This window comes from Eleutherodactylus coqui, chromosome 6 (genome assembly GCF_035609145.1).
Source record: "Eleutherodactylus coqui strain aEleCoq1 chromosome 6, aEleCoq1.hap1, whole genome shotgun sequence".
NCBI classification, from domain to species: Eukaryota; Metazoa; Chordata; class Amphibia; order Anura; family Eleutherodactylidae; genus Eleutherodactylus; species Eleutherodactylus coqui.
Genome location: NC_089842.1, coordinates 160,804,557 through 160,825,699, shown reverse-complemented (window position 1 = coordinate 160,825,699; position 21,143 = coordinate 160,804,557). Strand labels below are relative to the sequence as shown.

The 21,143-nt window shown below is 46.9% G+C and overlaps 1 protein-coding gene across 2 annotated transcripts in view; it reads right to left on the bottom strand.

Moving 5' to 3' along the window:
* MDGA2 (MAM domain containing glycosylphosphatidylinositol anchor 2) overlaps positions 1-21,143 on the bottom strand; it is a 646,753-nt gene that overhangs the window by 27,085 nt on the left and 598,525 nt on the right. For both annotated transcript variants that reach the window (XM_066608091.1, XM_066608092.1), the window contains exons 11-12: positions 7,667-7,844; positions 6,021-6,041 (exon numbers count right to left, since the gene is read on the bottom strand). In XM_066608091.1, coding sequence (XP_066464188.1) covers positions 6,021-6,041; positions 7,667-7,844 — 199 coding nt within the window. The remainder of the gene's footprint in view (positions 1-6,020; positions 6,042-7,666; positions 7,845-21,143) is intronic.

Genomic DNA, 21,143 nt, shown 5'->3' with positions numbered 1-21,143 from the left:
GAAGAATACACAGTCTGGAGGGTATGAGCTGCACAACTGTATGCTTCACCGCAGAGGTCAGTGATCTTGTAATGGATGTCTCAAAAAAAGCTTTTTTAGTCAATAATGAGAATAAACCTTACTTGTTGGAGCTGGTTGAAATGTCAAAAGTTCACTTGTCCCTACTGCTACCCTATGGCAAGGGCTAATGTGCTCTTTGTTAAATACAGCCATACTATAAAGGTAAACATAATATTACATCAATACTAAATTGATCTGTCTGAGTATCTCACTAATGTTTTTGAATATTTTGTAATGTTAAGGTAGTACATTCTATAGGGTCAAACGCATCACAAAAGGCTATGTTATCTGATGTGTTGCACTTTCATGTTGATGTGCAGGAATGAACAAGCCCACCAGCAGATACTCTAACAGACTCTGGTTTTGACACAATAATAGGCCTCTACTAGAGAAGAGTTACAAAAACCCAGCATCTATCTGGAGGTGACTGTAGCCAGTCAGTTGCCTCTAGAATCTACTTTTCATGCGTTGAATCACAAATAAGTTACTAGATCTTATTAATGATAATGGAGTGAACATGCACTTGGACTGAAGTTCTCTGGTGAGCCCATATTACCCTCGGCCAGACACTGTCTTTTTGGATGACTAAACAAATACGTCCCACAATATGATTTTTGTCATGGAAGATTTTGTAAGAAATATTGTATTTACATCCTGCAAAAGGAAAACGCTGCAAAAACCTGTAAGAAATCCACAAGAAATTGGCAATCTACAGAATGCCCTGAAATCTGTCCAGATTTTCTCTGCCAAGTATGAATGAAGTTTTGTAACATCTCATTAACTTGCATTTTACTATCCTTTGTTAGTGATTTTCTGTGCAGAAACCATATAAAAAAATGTAACTAATTTGCCATATCTTATTATAGACTCATTGTACAAAAAGTAGCCTGCTTTCTACTCCATCGAGCGTGTAGGAATTGTGTAGCAAAAGCCAAACAAGGCCTTTCACTTGGTACTCAATCTTACCCCTTCTTTATCAGTATTGTAAAAGGGTTAGGGCTTGCCTAACAACCCCTTCCCACTGGCACTGACAATTCTACCAGTGGCATTTGTGGTGGTAATAGGAAGGACGTGTTGGGAATTCCATGGACTGCTTGACCAGTCTCTATGGCAGACACATTACCGCCAGCATAAATTGCCATGTAAATAAGAACAGATTAAGTTTTAGCAGATATTTTAGCAGTTAATGGCATTGCTTCATTTTCTATACACACAGGTCAGTTCATTTTCTTCAGGCAATTATTGTTTCCCTATAGAGGTTCTTCAGGGAGACCAAAACATTGTTGCCTATTCTGCTTGATATAAATCCTTCAACACTGGAACATGCAATTATTTTAATCACATACAAGCCGTTATCAATTTATTTTTGGCTCTCACACTGATGAAAATAGAAGTCTCCACGTAGGTGGTAATCTTTTTCTATACATATTTATATGTGGTGTGTGATACGAACAATGGCCTTTAGCAGAAGACTTCAGAGGGGTTTTAATTAAGGGATCTGCTGAGTCATTCTGCATCTTAGATATTTTATTGACATGACAGAGGAACCATATAGTTTTCTTTATATCTGGATAACAAAGGACAGCCTCTCAGTTGGTCTCTGACCCTATAAACTGCAAATAATTCGGAGCTCAGCATGAACTACAAAAAGATTAATAACAGCTTTATACGCTTATGGACATTTGTAGCTGATAGTGACATACATCTATGAATTTATACTATACCGTCTACACCCAGAATTAGTTCCTATAGAAATGTTCTTAAGGAACAGTGATTGCAAAAATTAATTATGAAGAAGTCTCCTACTGATGGCAATAGTCTGCTTCTTAAGTGAATGCCCGGTTCAAAAAAGGGATTTTCCAGGACTAACTCATAGAACCACATAAGGACTATGCCTATGAAAACAATAAAGGGGATGCATCGCCTACTGCAACATGTGGGCCCATTCATTCTGTTGATGAACAGAGGACCTCGCTGATGAAATATTAATGGATATTCTTAGGGCAGCTTCATATGGGTGAACATGCATGCCCATTGCTCAGAGAATAAAACCTATTGTTTTCAACGGAATCATACACACTTTTGTGAGTGCAAAAAAGGGTGACATGCTTTATTTTGGTACGCATTTGCTCACCAAATGCACCATACGAGTCTATGGAGGTGCGCAAATTTGCTCTCGTTCCCCATGCAATTGCGCAATGAACTGCCTGATTTTGCGGGGAAATCGAATATACCCAGGACTCATTAGCCTGCACAACCTTGTAAATCATGGTGCGGGGTGTCGCGCGCCAATGTGAACGGTCCCTGGCAGTGGAAAAACTACAGTAAAATGTGCTAAAACGCGCACGATAGCACAACCTTAACTGCACAAAAAGTCACAGTATCGCATGCATTTTTGTGCATATGCCTGTGTGAAGCCATCCTTAAGGAAAAACCCCTTTAAAGCCTCATGTATATTGTAATGTCATGGGAACAGAACTTGTGTACTAGACATCCCTACAGCTCTGTATTATGGAGATGTAGGGACTTTGTTGACTGCTGTATGGAGCCTCAGTTCCTCTTATGTAAGCAGCTGCTGTTTTATTACTCTGAATTTCACATTGTTATAATAACTAGAAACAGAAAACTACAAACAACTACTACTATTATTTGTAGTAGTACAACATAAAAACTCAGAATAAGCAGGCTTTTCCTTTTTTCTTGTCTCTACAGCAGCCATATGAGCAACTCGGAATGCAACTCTGAGGCTGCACTCTCTCTCCATCTCACAGCAGGAAGTCTCAGCTTGAACATCATTCAGCAGCTGAACTAAATCTATATACCTCAACCCTGTGTCTTAGAAGGAAAAGTTACACCCACTTTCTTAGTATTTCTGCATGAAGTTGAACTGCGTAACCAGAGGATAGAACTTAATTTTAAAGAATGACAAGTTCTAATTAAGGTCCATTAATCAAAGTTATTGTTAATTTTCTAATAGCTGACTTAAGATTGTTTTCATGATTTTCTTTGTCTTTCATCTATTATGTCGGATTATATCTATAAATGACTGATGAAAAGCTGTTGAAATTTTTATCAATCTTAACTTGAAGATTATTGTTACGTCTCAGCTGGACGGAAAACACCTTGTCTAGATTGGACATAATTTATTGTCTAAAAAGGGCAGATGTACACAAAAAATACTGACACAGAAATCCCAATTATTTTTAAATAAAACCACAACGTGGTGGGAAGAGGAATTTTGACCCTAACCTTCTAATGTAATGAGACACTACCTAAAGGCAGAACACTCGCCCTGATAAGGGCGACCCTATGTCAGGAACGTCAGATGACCCTGAATCTTCCTAGTTAGAACTAGGGATAATGAGTGGTTGCTACAATAAACAGCAGTATGTGTGGAATAGATGTTAAACAAGCATGCAATGAATCAGATGAAATACCAATGCAGAAATAACAATAAGTCAGGAGATAGATGTTACAATACCCCAAATATCCTTAACACAAAAACAGATTTATCTGAAAAGAATAGAAGCCGCCTACTTGGCCACAAATACCTTTAGACTAGAACTATAACTAGTGTCCTGAAAGAGCAGGAGCTGGAATAAATGTGTACAGAGTAGCACTGATTGGTTGGCTGGGGTACACGCCTCCCAACTGACCAATCCATCCACACAGTAGCAGGAATTGCTCATGTCGGTATCTGATTCCGGAATGACACTGAGCATACATAGGTGTGTAGATCACGTAAACCAGGGCTGATGTCATGACGTCACCCTAGTGCCAATCCAACATGGCCAGCAAGCGGTGCCAATTATGCTACAATCAAAAATACAGTTACAGTAGCTGACCAATTTGGATGACTACCTATTCAGCTCCCTATTTATTTTACTTACATGGTTTTAATAATAGCTTCCTACTTTTATTCACTGGCTGCAAAAAGTTGGTCTGGAAAATGGCGTATGAAATTTTTACTTCACCTTTGATACATACAAAGCATGCAAAGGATAACAAGTACTTAGTAATATAGCAGAGGATGGGCCGACATTGAGAAATTGCTAAACTGGTGCATTTGTAGAAGCAATTAGAGGGTCGGGGGTCGGCGGTCTTTTGATTTGATAAAGCTATCAGTGGTCTATCCAGTTCTATAATTGACCATAGAATAGAGTAACAAAGCTATGATCATTTTGTATAGCCCAATTGTAATATTTAAACAAAAAAAACATATATCTCGGCTGATGAGGTCATGGCATGGTATAAGCCCCCCATGTTCCTGGCACTGTGGTATAAAAAAGCCTTGAAGCATTAATGAAAAAAATACATTCAAAAATTCTGTGAGCGCTAAGGGCAGAGATTAGTTCACAAAAGAGAACAAAAGTAATGAAAGAAAGGTGAACTTTATATGGAAGGAGTGATAATTTTTTTTCTTAAAGTGAGGATATTCATAAAGTAGCGACAAAGGTCAACCAGTGAACTTTTGTTCTCGTACTAAAAGCTCTGGACAATAAATGCCGATATATCCTTTGTAGCTTGACATCCACAAATTCTGAAGTATAACTTCAGATCTAAGCAATGCTTCAATATAACATAAAAATGTTATATCACTGGTGCGTTTTTAACCCTTAATAAATACTTGTGCACAATACAAGGAGCCATTTTCTGCCCGATGTAATGATTTATAAGCAAAAATTATTTTTTAAAAATGGGGAATTTTCACTACACAACCTAAGACCCACCTGGGTCATTCATCCACTACTAAATAATAAGGCGTAACTTGAAGGTCCTGGGCCCCAATGCACAACCTGTAACAGCCCCCCCCCCCCCAACTATAATACTTTATTCATAGTACTGGGCTCCCTGTATGGAGAAGAGAGGCGTTATGGACCCCCTAAGGTCCCTGGGCCCAGGTGCAACCGCATCCCCTGCATTCCCTATAGTTACGCCAGTGATAATAATCATTATTCCAAAAGCGACACTAAGGCAGTCGTCAACACAAATCGGTCGGATTCTGCATGCGGGAGGCTGCCTGTGGAATCCCAACCTGTCCCCGGCGTCCGCCCGTACCTGTATTTAATCTGTATGCAGATGGTCTAGATGGTTCATCGCCAGGCATGTACAGTACAGATTTTATTTTTAATCCATGCTTTTGCCGTGCCATCAGTAGGCGATAAGAAGCAAGTGGAATCCAAGAGAAAATCCCTTTAAATCCTATGATCTATTATCATCCTCTAGGTGGAGAGTATCTACATAAGGGCAGGTCTTACACGAATGGATTTTAATTGCGGAATCCGCGATTGCTGTCCGTGCGAAAGATTCACAGTAAAACGCAGGCATTTAAAGACATGCATTTTTGAATTTTCCTTCATACTCGCGGGTATAAATTGTGTATTCTGCGTGTGGAAGAAAAATCACAGCATGCTCTGATTTAGTGTGGATTCCGCACGGAGGGCCTCAAAAAATGTCCATGGATGAGAGCAATCTGCAGCCAATACGCAATTAACATTGTGTATGAGTGGCGTTGACACTTGCAATTTCATACAAAAATAGATCGAAAAGCAAGAATGCCGGCTGGAAGGGAGAAAGATCTTTTTTCCACCCGGACGATTCTCTGTGCATACGCGTACATCCGCACGGAAAAAAGCTTGCATTCCGTGATCCTTTCCGCAAATAATTGCAGGTCTTCTACTGTGGAGCTCTGCATGTGGAATCCAACCCATTTGTGCAAGCCCAGCCATATATTGTGCCATATAGAGGTACCCCACGAAGTAGCACATTGATTACCTACAGCTCCGTAGTATTGAACTTTAGAAACTCCATGAGTTGGATGCTTAGGGCTGTGTGCATAAGACCTTACTAAACAACAAGTGACAATGGGAATAGGAGAAAGCTCCATCCAAGCTTTGTTCTGAGGCATGATGGGAGTGATGCTCACAATGATTTAAGAATTGTTTCATCTGGGTACTTACGTAAATGTGGATTAATTGGAGCTGAAAAAGAATGGAAAAAGTGGATTATACTTTAGACCCAAATATTTATACAGGTAAAACTACACATTATCATGCCCTGTGAGCACAACTTCATGATTTTACCATGTTAAAAAAATAAATAAGTGATTTGATTAAAAAAAAAAAACGTCAGCCATGTAGGCCACTAACAGAATATTTGGATTTTTCTTCACATTGCTTTTAGCATTATAAAACACAATTAAGATTCTGTGATGGTTCAGTAAAAGTTCAATATTGGGATTTACATTGACTGTTTCTGATTATATTTGGAATGACCTTTTTATGTTATTTTGTTCGCCACAATATTGTTTTTATGACATTTCACTGCAAATTTACATCACCAATCATCATTGTTCAATAATAAAGGTGTTATCCCAAAATTGACTTTTATCACCAATCCACAGTCTAGATGACAAAAGTCTGATCAGTGGGGTATCACCACTGAACACCCCACTGATCTTGAGAATGGGTATCCCATGTCCCAGTCTCCTCCACGCTCTGGGATCACTGCACCCTCCGTAGTAACATGGAGATTGAATGGAGTTGTAGTCAAGCGTGACCAATGCTCCTCCATCCATCTTCATTGAGACTGACGGAGATAGCTAAGCACTTATATTTGGCTATTTCCGTCAGCCCCATTGAAATAAAGAGTGGCGTCTCACATGTGCGACCACCATTCCATTCGATCTCCACATCAGTGCGAGTAGCTGCAGTGAGCCTGCAGTGATGAGAAGGGAACATGGGACCTCCCGTTCTTGGGACTGGTTGAGGTTACAGTGGTGAGACCCCATAAATCATACCTTCATCGCTTTTCCTATGAATAGGTGATAAGATGCAATTTTGGGATATCACTTTTAAGACCTTATAGGGGTTTTCTAGGGAGAATACTATTGATGACCTATCCTTAGGATAGGTCATCAATAGTTAATCGGCTGGGGTCCTTCGTTCAGAACCCCGACCGATCAGCTGAGCGGGCGCATGCTGTCAGCACCACAAATACACAGTTTGCATTGATTTCAATGAGAGCCATGCCTGCAGTTACAAGCACCGGCCACTACACAGAGGTCGGTGCGGAAACTTCCGCTACTTCCACTTTAGCATCTGCGTATTCTCCCTGAAAAAGCCCTTTAATGTGTTTTTGTCTCTATACAGGGCAGATTGAGCCTCTACATTAAATAATCAGGCCTCTTGTTTGCAGAGCCTTGGAGGCTATAGGCACCTTTGTATTCATTCTTATTGTTGCAATGAATCAAAGTATGACATGAAGCACCTTTGCAGTCTTGGTCAACATTTTTTTTTACTGTTTTGTGTATACAGCTGAAATGCAGACCCACTATTATGTGTTACTCCCTTTTATCTTCTCTCTTGCTAAAATACAAACAGTTCGAGAAGGGTTAGTTAGGTCGGAATAACATATAAGGAAAGGATAAGTATTCCTGGAAGCCGTATACATAAAGCAGAAGGATATTTCTTTAATAAAGACTATTTATAAAGTTGCTTCATTTTGTATTTTAGATCCACGAAACCAATTGGTTGTAGAAGTGCACATAGCCTTTAAGATGTCTACAATATATCAACAAAACCATACTTTTTTTCCCCACACTTACCACTATACTTGATAATTCGAATAGCTGAGTCCCCCTCACCAAATCTGTTGATAGGTGTGAGTCGGATTTCATAGGGTTCTGGCTTGACAAGTTTAGTCAAGTTATTGGTAATTAACTCGCCCTTTTTAATGGGTCCATCTACTGAAATTTCTGTTTCCCACCAGCGCTGTTGACCTGCCTGTCATACACAAGAAGAATAGATTATCTCATAACAGCTCATGTACTATTAATATGAGACTTATATTATATTTTGACAACAGTATGCAATCTTCTAGGCTGCAGCAAACCACTAAATCCTAGTAAATCCAGATGGATTGATATTTCATTTGCGGTAGACAACCTTTGATGGCTATTGAAAACCATCACACCAAAAACAAGCATAACCTTAAAAAATGTATTATGATACTGTATCAAGTCTTTTTGATACAGTAGACGCCTTTTCTGAAAGAGAGCAAACATGTTTTTCTACAACCCTCTGAAATGTAGGATTTTATAATGTCTTTTAAAATGGAGTAGAACATTGCAGTGCGCGCTTGACCGCATCTACAGTAGCACCTTCTGATATTTTCCCCTTGCCCATCATTGTGTGTCCTTCTCCTCTCACAGCTTAATTAATATATAAATGTACTGGAAGGATAATGGGTAATACACTAAATGATGACTGCATTAGGAACAGCTGGCGCGTAACATCTTGTGATCAGTAACGTGGTACCACATGACAGCGCAACACAATCTGCTCTCAGATAATGTGCTGACCTCTCCTCTGCGCAGCAGACGGCAACATTTGGCAGTCATGGATAAACGTGGTAACTTAATCGACTTTGATCATGGGTGGATTGTTAATCATATAGCGGGGCACCACATGTGGTTGATCCTAGAGGAGAATATTGTTTAGCATGTCTGGTATCTCACAACGATGTGCCACAATGTACTGATTGACACAGCAGTACAGTATCGGGAAAGTTAGTCTAATTTTCACAATGACCATGCGGCCAACCTTGTATCAACTGGGATTTAATAACCAAAGACCAACAAGGGTATTCCTGATGACCCTGCATCAATTGACAGCAACGTCTCACATGGACTGAGGAAAGATGTCAATGGACCTTGGATACATGGTGGAAAGTCGTCTGGAGTGACAGGTCCTGTTTTCTGCTGAACAATATAGATAGTCAAGTCCACGTTTGGTGTAAACAGCATGAAGCTGTATCCCATGGATACACCATTAGGCCTTAGTCAGACGGGCGATTTTTCGCGCGATTTGCGCATGCGCATGCGTCCGGCGATTTTATAAAACCATTGCTTTGCAATGGTATCGGACACATGAGCGCTTTTTATGCGCTCGTCCGATAAATTATAGAACAAAAAAATCGCAGATCGCACCTATCTGCGATCTGCGATTCCTGTTCTCTTCTCTATATGCGCTCAATGGGGCCGGCGGCCGCAGCGCCGACCCCATTGAGAACATATAGAAGACAAATCATTCTTCTCTGCCACAGCTGTAACAGCTGTGACAGAGAAGAACGATGTTTGCCCATTGAATTCAATGGAGCGGCAATACAGCCGCTCCATTGAAAGCAATGGGCTGCCGGCGTGCGCGGGATGAATTGTCGGGAAGGGCTTAAATATATAAGCCCTTCCCTGCAATTCATCCTAAAATGTGTTAAAATAAAAAGAAATTGTATACTCACCTTTCCGCTGCAGCCGGAGTCCAGCCGCGGCCGCTGTCAGTTCTCCTGAACTGCTTCTTGGCACTATTCAGCCGGCGGGGCTTTAAAATCCCCGCCTGCTGAATGATCTGCCTCTGATTGGTCACAGCCCTGACCAATCGGAGGCTGAAAACACTCACACACCCATTCATGAATTCATGAATGGGTGAGTGACTGCTGCCTCTCAGCGCTGAGCCAATCAGGGGCAGGTCTGACTCACATCCATTCATGAATTCATGAATGGGTGTGAGTGAGGCATGCCTCTGATTGGCTCAGCGCTGAGCCAATCAGGGGGCAGGTCTGACTCACACCCCCTTTACACCCACTGCAGGACGGCCATGCGGAGCTCCGGCTGCCGGGAGAAGGTGAGTATACAATTTTTTTTTATTTTAACACATTTTAGGATGGATTGCAGGGAAGGGCTTATATATTTAAGCCCTTACCGACAATTCATCCCGGGCTCGCACACAGCGCATTGCTTTCAATGGAGACGGCTGTATTGCCGTCTCCATTGAATGCAATGCGCTGGACAGCTCCGGCCCGTTTCTAATGAAACGCGGCTAGGAGCAGATCTTCGGGCGACTTGCGCGCAACTTGCGCGCACCGGTCACGCGATTTGCGGATGCGCATCTGTCATGCGATCCGCAAATCGCGCGAAAAATCGCCCGTCTGACTAAGGCCTTAGGGTGCAATAGACCAGTGGTGCTGGTGTCATGGTCTGAACAGCCTTTCCTTGGCATGGCCTAGAACCACTGGTCATCATACCAGAATCCATGAATGATGAACACTACAGGGATCTGTTAGGTTAGCTGACCTTCTATACCCAAGTCTTCCCTGACCGCAGTGCCATTTTGAATAGGATAACGCTCTGTGTCATTTAGCTTGGATCAAATCACTATGGAGTGGTTGGAGGAACATGACAATGAATTGCCACATTGTTTTGCCCCCCAAATTTAGAGTGCTGTAAACCCATTGAACATATTTGGGATATGCTGGTAAGGGCTGTGAGATCTGCTCCCATTTGTAGATGTTTCCCTTCTTGTGCAACAGTCGCCTGATGCTCGAAAGCCATAATTGCCCAAAAAGGTGGACTAACCCATTATTAAGTAGGTGTTCTTAATGCAGTGATTGTTCAGTGTATTCAAATATACAAAAAAAACTATGTATAATTAATAAAGGCAGAAAATCATTCAGGAAACATGATAATATATTAAAAAGCTCCAGTAATAATTTAATCATTTTACTTGTTAAAAGTTGAGATCAAATGACAAAATGTCAGTGTCACAATGGAAGTTTGGTAACAAAAAGGACAGAAAAACATTACAGTGTGTGACTTCATCCATAAAAGACTCAGCATTGTGATCTATAAAAACAATAAAACAGGAAACACTGTAACAGGAAGAACACATCCGACCGGCACTGAAGCAATAGATCGTAAAGGACGATATAATAAATGAAACTCCACCAACTCCAGCCATTGTTACTTTGGTCACATTACTTATTTAAAGTAGATTTTACTTCTTTCAACCCCACCATAGCGACCACAAAAGGTGACTTCCTGTAAAATAAAATTATCCCTTATGTCACCAATATACCAATACAGATTTCTTTCATTTGGCAGCCATGCTGTTATTCTCACGTTGAATACAGGAGCCCAACTTGATGGCATCTACCCAACCTACAGCTTGATTGCAAACATTATTATTATAATTGTACATGTAGATCATATAATCCAGTATTTATGCAGTATGTGAAGTAACCCAACAGTTAAAATAACCTCAAAAACAAGCGACTACTAGTTTCAGATAGGACTGCCCATTGGTTGACCTTATGTCCTATTGTCCTATTACAACTTCCTCCTGTGATGTTCCAGCCCTATACCACCCCCCTGCAGTGAGTGGCTGGCGAGATCAGGTGTCACCCGAGTATATAAATCGGCCCCTCCCGCGGCTCGCCACAGATGCATTCTGACATAGCTCAGGGAAAGTGCTGCTGATGCTGGAGCTGCTATAGGGAGAGTGTTAGGAGTGATTTTAGGCTTCAGGAACCCCAATGGTCCTTCTTAGGGCCACATCTGACAGTGAAAAAGGTGAAAGACATATACTGTCTATATAGGCAGTGGGCTTTTCCAAAAAAATTTGGGGCAAAAAAATATATTTGGGCTGCCTGTGACCATCCTGAGTGTAATGCGTCTCTGCTGGGGGTAGTAGCCCTAATTAATATGCAGCCAGCTAAGTGTTACAGCTGGCTTGCTCAAAATTCTTTCCTGGCTCTGCTGTGCGTTCCGTAAGCGAAGTCAGCCTCCAACCACAGGCCAATAAGCAGCACATTTAATTACAGCGTTCTGTTTCTGCACTACTGGTAATACACCATGCTGAGGGGTAGGGGTAGGCCTAAAGGACGTGGATGCAGGCGAGGACGCGGAGGCCCAAGTCAGGGTGTGGGCACAGGCCGAGCTCCTGATCCAGGTGTATTGCAGCCGACTGCTGCGGGATTAGGAGAGAGGCACGTTTCTGGCGTCCCAAGATTAATCTCACAATTAATGGGTCCACGCGGTAGACCTTTATTAGAAAATGAGCAGTGTGAGCAGGTCCTGTCGTGGATGGCAGAAAGTGCATCCAGCAATCTATCGACCACCCAGAGTTCTGCGCCGTCCACTGCTGCAACTCTGAATCCTCTGGCTGCTGCTCCTCCTTCCTCCCAGCCTCCTCACTCCATTACAACGACACATTCTGAGGAGCAGGCAGACTCCCAGGAACTGTTCTCGGGCCCCTGCCCAGAATGGGCAGCAATGGTTCCTCTCCCACCGGAGGAGTTTGTCGTGACTGATGCCCAACCTTTGGAAAGTTCCCGGGGTCCGGGGGATGAGGCTGGGGACTTCCGGCAACTGTCTCAAGAGCTTTCAGTGGGTGAGGAGGACGATGACGATGAGGGAGTAGTCCGAGGGAGGAGCGCACAGAGGATTCGGAGGAAGAGCAGCAGGACGATGAGGTGACTGACCCCACCTGGTTTGCTAAGCCTACTGAGGACAGGTCTTCAGAGGGGGAGGCAAGTGCAGCAGCAGAGCAGGTTGGAAGAGCCAGTGCGGTGGCCAGGGGTAGAGGCAGGGCCAGACCGAATAATCCACCAACTGTTTCCCAAAGCACCCCCTTGCGCCATGCCACCCTGCAGAGGCCGAGGTGCTCAAAGGTCTGGCAGTTTTTCACTGAGAGTGCAGATGACCGACGAACAGAGGTGTGCAACCTTTGTTGCGCCAAGATCAGCCGGGGAGCCACCACCACCAGCCTCACCACCACCCGCATGCGCAGACATATGATGGCCAAGCACCCCACAAGGTGGGACGAAGGCCGTTCACCGCCTCCGGTTTGCACCACTGCCATTCCCCTGTGCCCCAACCTGCCACTGAGATCCAACCCCCCTCTCAGGACACAGGCACTACTGTCTCCTGGCCTGCACCCACACCCTCACCTCCGCTGTCCTCCAATGTCTCTCAGCGCACTGTCCAGCCATCGCTAGCGCAAGTGATTGAGCGCAAGCGCAAGTACGCCGCCACGCACCCGCACCCGCACGCTCAAGCGTTAAATGTGCACATAGCCAAATTGATCAGCTTGGAGATGCTGCCGTATAGGCTTGTGGAAACGGAGGCTTTCAAAAGCATGATGGCGGCGGTGGCCCCGCGCTACTCGGTTCCCAGTCGCCACTACTTTTCCCGATGTGCCGTCCCAGCCCTGCACAACCACGTCTCCCGCAACATTGTACGCGCCCTCACCAACGCGGTTACCGCCAAGGTCCACTTAACAACGGACACGTGGACAAGCACAGGCGGGCAGGGCCACTATATCTCCCTGACGGCACATTGGGTGAATTTAGTGGAGGCTGGGACAGAGTCAGAGCCTGGGACTGCTCATGTCCTACCCATCCCCAGAATTGCGGGCCCCAGCTCGGTGGTGGTATCTGCGGCGGTGTATGCTTCTTCCACTAAACCACCCTCCTCCTCCTCCTACGCAACCTCTGTCTCGCAATCAAGATGTGTCAGCAGCAGCACATCGCCAGCAGTCAGTGTCGCGCGGCGTGGCAGCACAGCGGTGGGCAAGCGTCAGCAGGCCGTGCTGAAACTACTCAGCTTAGGAGAGAAGAGGAACATGGCCCACGAACTGCTGCAGGGTCTGACAGAGTAGACCGACCGCTGGCTTGCGCCGCTGAGCCTCCAACCGGGCATGGTCGTGTGTGACAACGGCCGTAACCTGGTGGCGGCTCTGCAGCTCGGCAGCCTCACGCACGTGCCATGCCTGGCCCACATCTTTAATTTGGTGGTTCAGCGCTTTCTGAAAAGCTACCCACGCTTGTCAGACCTGCTCGGAAAGGTGCACCGGCTCTGTGCACATTTCCGCAAGTCCCACACGGACGCTGCCACCCTGCGCACCCTGCAACATCGGTTTAATCTGCCAGTGCACCGACTGCTGTGCGACGTGCCCACATGGTGGAACTCTACGCTCCACATGTTGGCCAGGCTCTATGAGCAGCATAGAGCTATAGTGGAATACCAACTCCAACATGGGCGGCGCAGTGGGAGTCAGCCTCCTCAATTCTTTACAGAAGAGTGGGCCTGGTTGGCAGACATCTGCCAGGTCCTTGGAAACTTTGAGGAGTCTACCCAGATGGTGAGCGGCGATGCTGCAATCATTAGCTTCACCATTCCTCTGCTATGCCTCTTGAGAAGTTCCCTGCAAAGCATAAAGGCAGACGCTTTGCGCTCGGAAACGGAGGCGGGGGAAGACATTATGTCGCTGGATAGTCAGAGCACCCTCCTGTCTATATCTCAGCGCGTTGAGGAGGAGGAGGTGGAGGAGCATGAGGAGGAGGGGGAAGAGACAGCTTGGCCCACTGCTAAGGGTACCCATGCTGCTTGCCTGTCATCCTTTCAGCGTGTATGGCCTGAGGAGGAGGAGGAGGAGGATCCTGAAAGTGATCTTCCTAGTGAGGACAGCCATGTGTTGCGTACAGGTACCTGGCACACATGGCTGACTTCATGTTAGGATGCCTTTCTCTTGACCCTCGCGTTCACGCATTCTGGCCACTACGGATTACTGGGTGTACACACTGCTTGACCCACGGTATAAGGAGAACCTTTCCACTCTCATACCCGAAGAGGAAAGGGGTTCAAGAGTGATGCTATACCACAGGACCCTGGCGGACAAGCTGATGGTAAAATTCCCATCCGACAGCGCTAGTGGCAGAAGGCGCAGTTCCGAGGGCCAGGTAGCAGGGGAGGCGCAGAGATCAGGCAGCATGTACAGCGCAGGCAGGGGAACACTCTCCAAGGCCTTTGACAGCTTTCTGGCTCCCCAGCAAGACTGTGTCACCGCTCCCCAGTCAAGGCTGAGTCGGCGGGAGCACTGTAAAAGGATGGTGAGGGAGTACGTAGCCGATCGCACGACCGTCCTCCGTGACGCCTCTGCCCCCTACAACTACTGGGTGTCAAAGCTGGACACGTGGCCTGAACTCGCACCCTGGAGGTGCTTGCTTGTCCTGCGGCTAGCGTCTTGTCAGAGAGGGTGTTTAGTGCGGCTGGGGGAATCATCACGGATAAGCGTACCCGCCTGTAAACCGACAGTGCCGACAGGCTTACACTCATCAAGATGAACAAAGCCTGGATTTCCCCAGACTTTTCTTCTCCACCAGCGGACAGCAGTGGTACCTAAACAATACGTAGGCTGCACCCGCGGATGGAAGCATCGTTCTCTATCACCATAAAAAACGGGGACCTTTTAGCTTCATCAATCTGTGTATTATATTCATCCTCCTCCTCCTGCTCCTCCTCCTGAAACCTCACGTAATCACACCAAACGGGCAATTTTTCTTAGGCCCACAAGGCTCAGTCATATAATTTTTGTAAACAATTTTTAAACGTTTCAATGCTCATTAAAGCGTTGAAACTTGCACCTGAACCAATTTTTATTTTAACTGGGCTGCCTCCAGGCCTACTTACAAATTAAGCCACATTAACCAAAGCGATTAATGGGTTTCACCTGCCGTCTTGGTTGGGCATGGGCAATTTTTCTGAGGTACATTAGTACTGTTGGTACACCAATTTTTTTGGGGCCCTCGCCTACAGTGTAATCCAATTAATTTTTTGCCCACCTGCATTAAAGCTGACGTTACATCAGCTGTGCTGGGCACTGCAATGGGATATATTTATGTACCGCCGGTGGCTTCCTGGCACCCACCCATGCTGTCGGTCCACACGGAGTTGTAACTGCATGTGTCCACTTCTAAAGAACCCCAGTCTGACTGGGGCATGCAGTGTGGGCCGAAGCCCACCTGCATTTAACATGACATTACCTCAGCTGTGATGGGCAATGCAATGGGATATATTTATGTACCGCCGGTGGGTTCCAGGGAGCCACCCATGCTGTCGGTCCACACGGAGTTGTAACTGCATGTGTCCACTTCTAAAGAACCCCAGTCTGACTGGGGCATGCAGTGTGGGCCGAAGCCCACCTGCATTAAACATGACATTACCTCAGCTGTGCTGGGCACTGCAATGGGATATATTTTTGTACCGCCGGTGGCTTCCTGGCACCCACCCATGCTGTCGGTCCACACGGAGTTGTAACTGCATGTGTCCACTTCTAAAGAACCCAAAGTTTGACTGTGGCATGCAGTGTGGGCCGAAGCCCACCTGCATTAAACATGACATTACCTCAGCTCTGCTTGGCACTGCAATGGGATATATTTATGTACCGCCGGTGGGTTCCAGGGAGCTACCCATGCTGTGGGTCCACAGGGACTTCACAATAGGGAGTTGTACCTGCCTGTGTCTATGAATTAAAAACCCCGGTCATGTTGGGGCATGCAGTGTGGGCCGAAGCCCACATGCATTTAATCTGACGTTAGCTCTGCTGTCCAGGGCACTGCAATGGGATACATTTATGTACAGCCGGTGGGTTCCAGGGAGCCACCCATGCTGTGGGTGCACACGGAATTCCCATTGCGGAGTTGTACCTGCCTGTAACTATTTATAAAAAAAACGCGGTCTGACTGGGGCATGCAGACACCTTGACAGAATGAATAGTGTGTGGCACATAGGTTCCCCATTGCTATGCCCATGTGTGCAGCTCCAGATGGAGGTGGCACAGGATTGGATTTCTCATTGCTTCTGTACAGCATTGTGGGCTATCGCCCCGCCCCTTTTAAAGAGGGTCACTGCCTAGCCGTGCCAACCCTCTGCAGTGTGTGCCTGCGGTTTCTCCTCATGGCAGATGCACTTATAAATAGACATGAGGGTGGTGTGGCATGAGGGCAGCTGAAAGCTGCGCAGGGACAATTTGGTGTGCGCTGTGGACACTGGGTCGTGCACGGGGGGGGGGGGGGGGCTGGGCAGCATGTAACCCAGGAGAAGTGGCAGCGGAGTGTCATGCAGGCAGTGATTGTGCTTTGTTGGAGGTAGTGTGGTGCTTAGCTAAGGTATGCCATGCTAATGAGGGCTTTTCAGAAGTAAAAATTGTTGGGGGGGGGGGGCACTCTTGCCGCTATTGTGGCTTAATAGTGGGACCTGGGAACTTGAGATGCAGCCCAACATGTAGCCCCTCGCCTGCCCTATCCGTTTCTGTGTCGATCCCATCACTTTCTTGAATTGCCCAGATTTTCACAAATGGAATCCTTAGCGAGCATCGGCGATATACAAATATGCTCGGGTCGCCCATTGACTTCAATGGGGTTCGTTATTCGAAACGAACCCTCGAGCATCGCAAAAATTTTGTCCCGAGTAACAAGCACCCGAGCATTTTGGTGCTCGCTCATCTCTAATAGATAGATAGATAGATAGATATGAGATAATGATTAGAGATGAGCGAACGTACTCGTCCGAGCTTGATATTCGTGCGAATATTAGGGTGTTCGGGATGCTCGTTACTCGTAACGAGTACCACGCGGTGTTTCTGTTACTTTCAGTTTCCTCTCTGAGACGTTAGCGCGCTTTTCTGGCCATTTGAAAGACAGGGAAGGCATTACAACTTCCCCCTGTGACGTTCAAGCCCTATACCACCCCCCTGCTGTGAGTGGCTGGGGAGATCTGATGTCACCCGAGTATAAAAATCGGCCCCTCCTGCGGCTCGCCAAACATGCCTTGTGACTTAGCTGAGGGAAAGTACTATCGTGCTGGAGCTGCTGTAGGGAGAGCGTTAGGAGTTAGTGTAGGCTTCAAGAACCCCAACGGTCCTTTCTAGGGCCACATCTATCCGTGTGCAGTACTGTCCAGGCTGCTGTTAGCAGTGTTGCATATTTTTTTTTTCTTCTCAAAACCGGCTGTGCAGAGCATTGCACCCGGCATTAATACTACAGGGATAGAATTGTGTAGGCAGGGCCAGAAGACATACATTATTCATTGAATACACGCAGTGTGGGTGTTCCTTGTAAAAAGCAGGGAAAAAATTCTATTTGGCCTGCCTCTTACAGTACTCAGGGCTCTGTGTACGTGTGTGCTGTGCGCTGAACGTTCAGAAAAAATCAGACGCAGTCAGCTACGTTTTACCGCAGGCGTGCGGCAATTTTTTTCCTGCATGGGAAATCCCTGATCTGCTGTAGGTAGCGAATTACTTTGCATCAATGCAGTTCTGGGACAAATTGCCAGGGCCACAACACAGTTATTAAACTTAGTATTCATTGAATACACGCAGTGTGGGTGTTCCTTGTAAAAAGCAGGGAAAAAATTCTATTTGGCCTGCCTCTTACAGTACTCAGGGCTCTGTGTACGTGTGTGCTGTGCGCTGAACGTTCAGAAAAAATCAGACGCAGTCAGCTACGTTTTACCGCAGGCGTGCGGCAATTTTTTTCCTGCATGGGAAATCCCTGATCTGCTGTAGGTAGCGAATTACTTTGCATCACTGCAGTTCTGGGACAAATTGGCAGGGCCACAACACAGTTATTAAACTTAGTATTCATTGAATACACGCAGTGTGGGTGTTCCTTGTAAAAAGCAGGGAAAAAATTCTATTTGGCCTGCCTCTGACAGTACTCAGGGCTCTGTGTACGTGTGTGCTGTGCGCTGAACGTTCAGAAAAAATCAGACGCAGTCAGCTACGTTTTACCGCAGGCGTGCGGCAATTTTTTTCCTGCATGGGAAATCCCTGATCTGCTGTAGGTAGCGAATTACTTTGCATCACTGCAGTTCTGGGACAAATTGGCAGGGCCACAACACAGTTATTAAACTTAGTATTCATTGAATACACGCAGTGTGGGTGTTCCTTGTAAAAAGCAGGGAAAAAATTCTATTTGGCCTGCCTCTGACAGTACTCAGGGCTCTGTGTACGTGTGTGCTGTGCGCTGAACGTTCAGAAAAAATCAGACGCAACCAGCTACGGTTGAGTGCAGCCTTGCGCCAATTTCTTTCCTGCCTGGGAAATACCTGCTCTGCCACAGTTAGTAACTCTGCAACAGTAAAGTTCTGTGACAGTTTTGCAGGGCCGCAACACAGTTATTAAAATTATTATTCAGTGAATAGACGCAGTGGGCCTATCCTTTTAAACAAAAGGGGAAAAAGTATATTTGCCCTGCCTCTGACAGCCGTCAGGGCTCTGGGTACGTGTGTGCTGCGTGGAGAACGTAAAAAAATCAGACGCAACCAGCTACGGTTGAGTGCAGCCTTGCGCCACTTTCTTTCCTGCCTGGGAAATCAAATCACTGGTAATACACCATGCTGAGGGGTAGGGGTAGGCCTATAGGACGTGGACGCGGGCGAGGACGCGGAGGCCCAAGTCAGGGTGTGGGCACAGGCCGAGCCAGTGTGGTGGCCAGGGGTAGAGGCAGGGCCAGACCGAATAATCCACCAACTGTTTCCCAAAGCGCCCCCTCGCGCCATGCCACCCTGCACAGGTCAAGGTGCTCTACGGTGTGGCAGTTTTTCACAGAGACGCCTGACGACCGACGAACAGTGGTGTGCAACCTTTGTCGCGCCAAGATCGGCTGGGGAGGCACCACCAACAGCATGCGCAGGCATATGATGGCCAAGCACCCCACAAGGTGGGACGATGCCCGTTCACCGCCTCCAGTTTGCACCACTGCCTCTCCCCCTGTGCCCCAACCTGCCACTGAGATCCAACCCCCCTCTGAGGACACAGGCACTACCGTCTCCTGGCCTGCACCCACACCCTCACCTCCGCTGTCCTCGGCCCAATCCAGCAATGTCTCTCAGCGTAGCGTCCAGACGTCGCTAGCGCCACAGTTTGAGCGCAAGCGCAAGTACGACGCCACGCACTCGCACACTCAAGTGTTAAACGTGCACATTGCAAAATTGATCAGCCTAGAGATGCTGCCGTATAGGCTTGTGGAAACGGAGGCTTTCAAAAGCATGATGGCAGCGGCGGTCCCGCGCTACTCGGTTCCCAGTCGCCACTACTTTTCCCGATGTGCCGTCCCAGGCCTGCACGACCGCGTCTCCCGCAACATTGTACGCACCCTCACCAACGCGGTTAATGCCAAGGTCCACTTAACAACAGACACGTGGACAAGCACAGGCGGGCAGGGCCACTATATCTCCCTGACGGCACATTGGGTGAATTTAGTGGAGGCTTGGACAGAGTCAGAGCCTGGGACCGCTCACGTCCTACCCACCCCCAGAATTGCGGGCCACAGCTCGGTGATGGTATCTGCGGCGGTGTATGCTTCCTCCACTAAAGCACCTTCCTCCTCCTCCTCCTCCAACGCAACCTCTGTCTCGCAATCAAGATGTGTCAGCAGCACGTCGCCAGCAGTCGGTGTCGCGCGGCGTGGCAGCACAGCGGTGGGCAAGCGTCAGCAGGCCGTGCTGAAACTACTCAGCTTAGGAGAGAAGAGGCACACGGCCCACGAACTGCTGCAGGGTCTGACAGAGCAGACCGACCGCTGGCTTGCGCCGCTGAGCCTCCAACCGGGCATGGTCGTGTGTGACAACGGCCGTAAGCTGGTGGCGGCTCTGCAGCTCGGCAGCCTCACGCACATGCCATGCCTGGCCCATGTGTTTAATTTGGTGGTTCAGCGCTTTCTGAAAAGCTACCCCCACTTTTCACACCTGCTCGGAAAGGTGCGCCAGCTCTGCGCACATTTCCGCAAATCCCACACGCACGCTGCCACCCTGCGGACACTGCAACATTGGTTTAATCTGCCAGTGCACCGACTGCTGTGCGACGTGCCCACACAGTGGAACTCTACGCTCCACATGTTGGCCAGACTCTATGAGCAGCGTAGAGCTATAGTGGAATACCAACTCCAACTTGCGCGGCGCAGTGTGAGTCAGCCTCCTCAATTATTTACAGAAGAGTGGCCCTGGTTGGCAGCCATCTGCCAGGTCCTTGGAAAATTTGAGGAGTCTACCCAGGTGGTGAGCGGCGATGCTGCAATCATTAGCGTCACCATTCCTCTGCTATGCATCTTGAGAAGTTCCCTGCAAAGCATAAAGGCAGACGCTTTGCGCTCGGAAACAGAGTCGGGGGAAGACAGTATGTCGCTGGATAGTCAGAGCACCCTCCTGTCTATATCTCAGCGCGTTCAGGAGGAGGAGGAGGAGCATGAGGAGGATGAGGAGGAGGGGGAAGAGACAGCTTGGCCCACTGCTGACGGTACCCATGCTGCTTGCCTGTCAACATTTCAGCGTGTATGGCCTGAGGAGGAGGAGGAGGAGGATCCTGAAAGTGATCTTCCTAGTGAGGACAGCCATGTGTTGCGTACAGGTACCTGGCACACATGGCTGACTTCATGTTAGGATGCCTTTCTCGTGACCCTCGCGTTACACG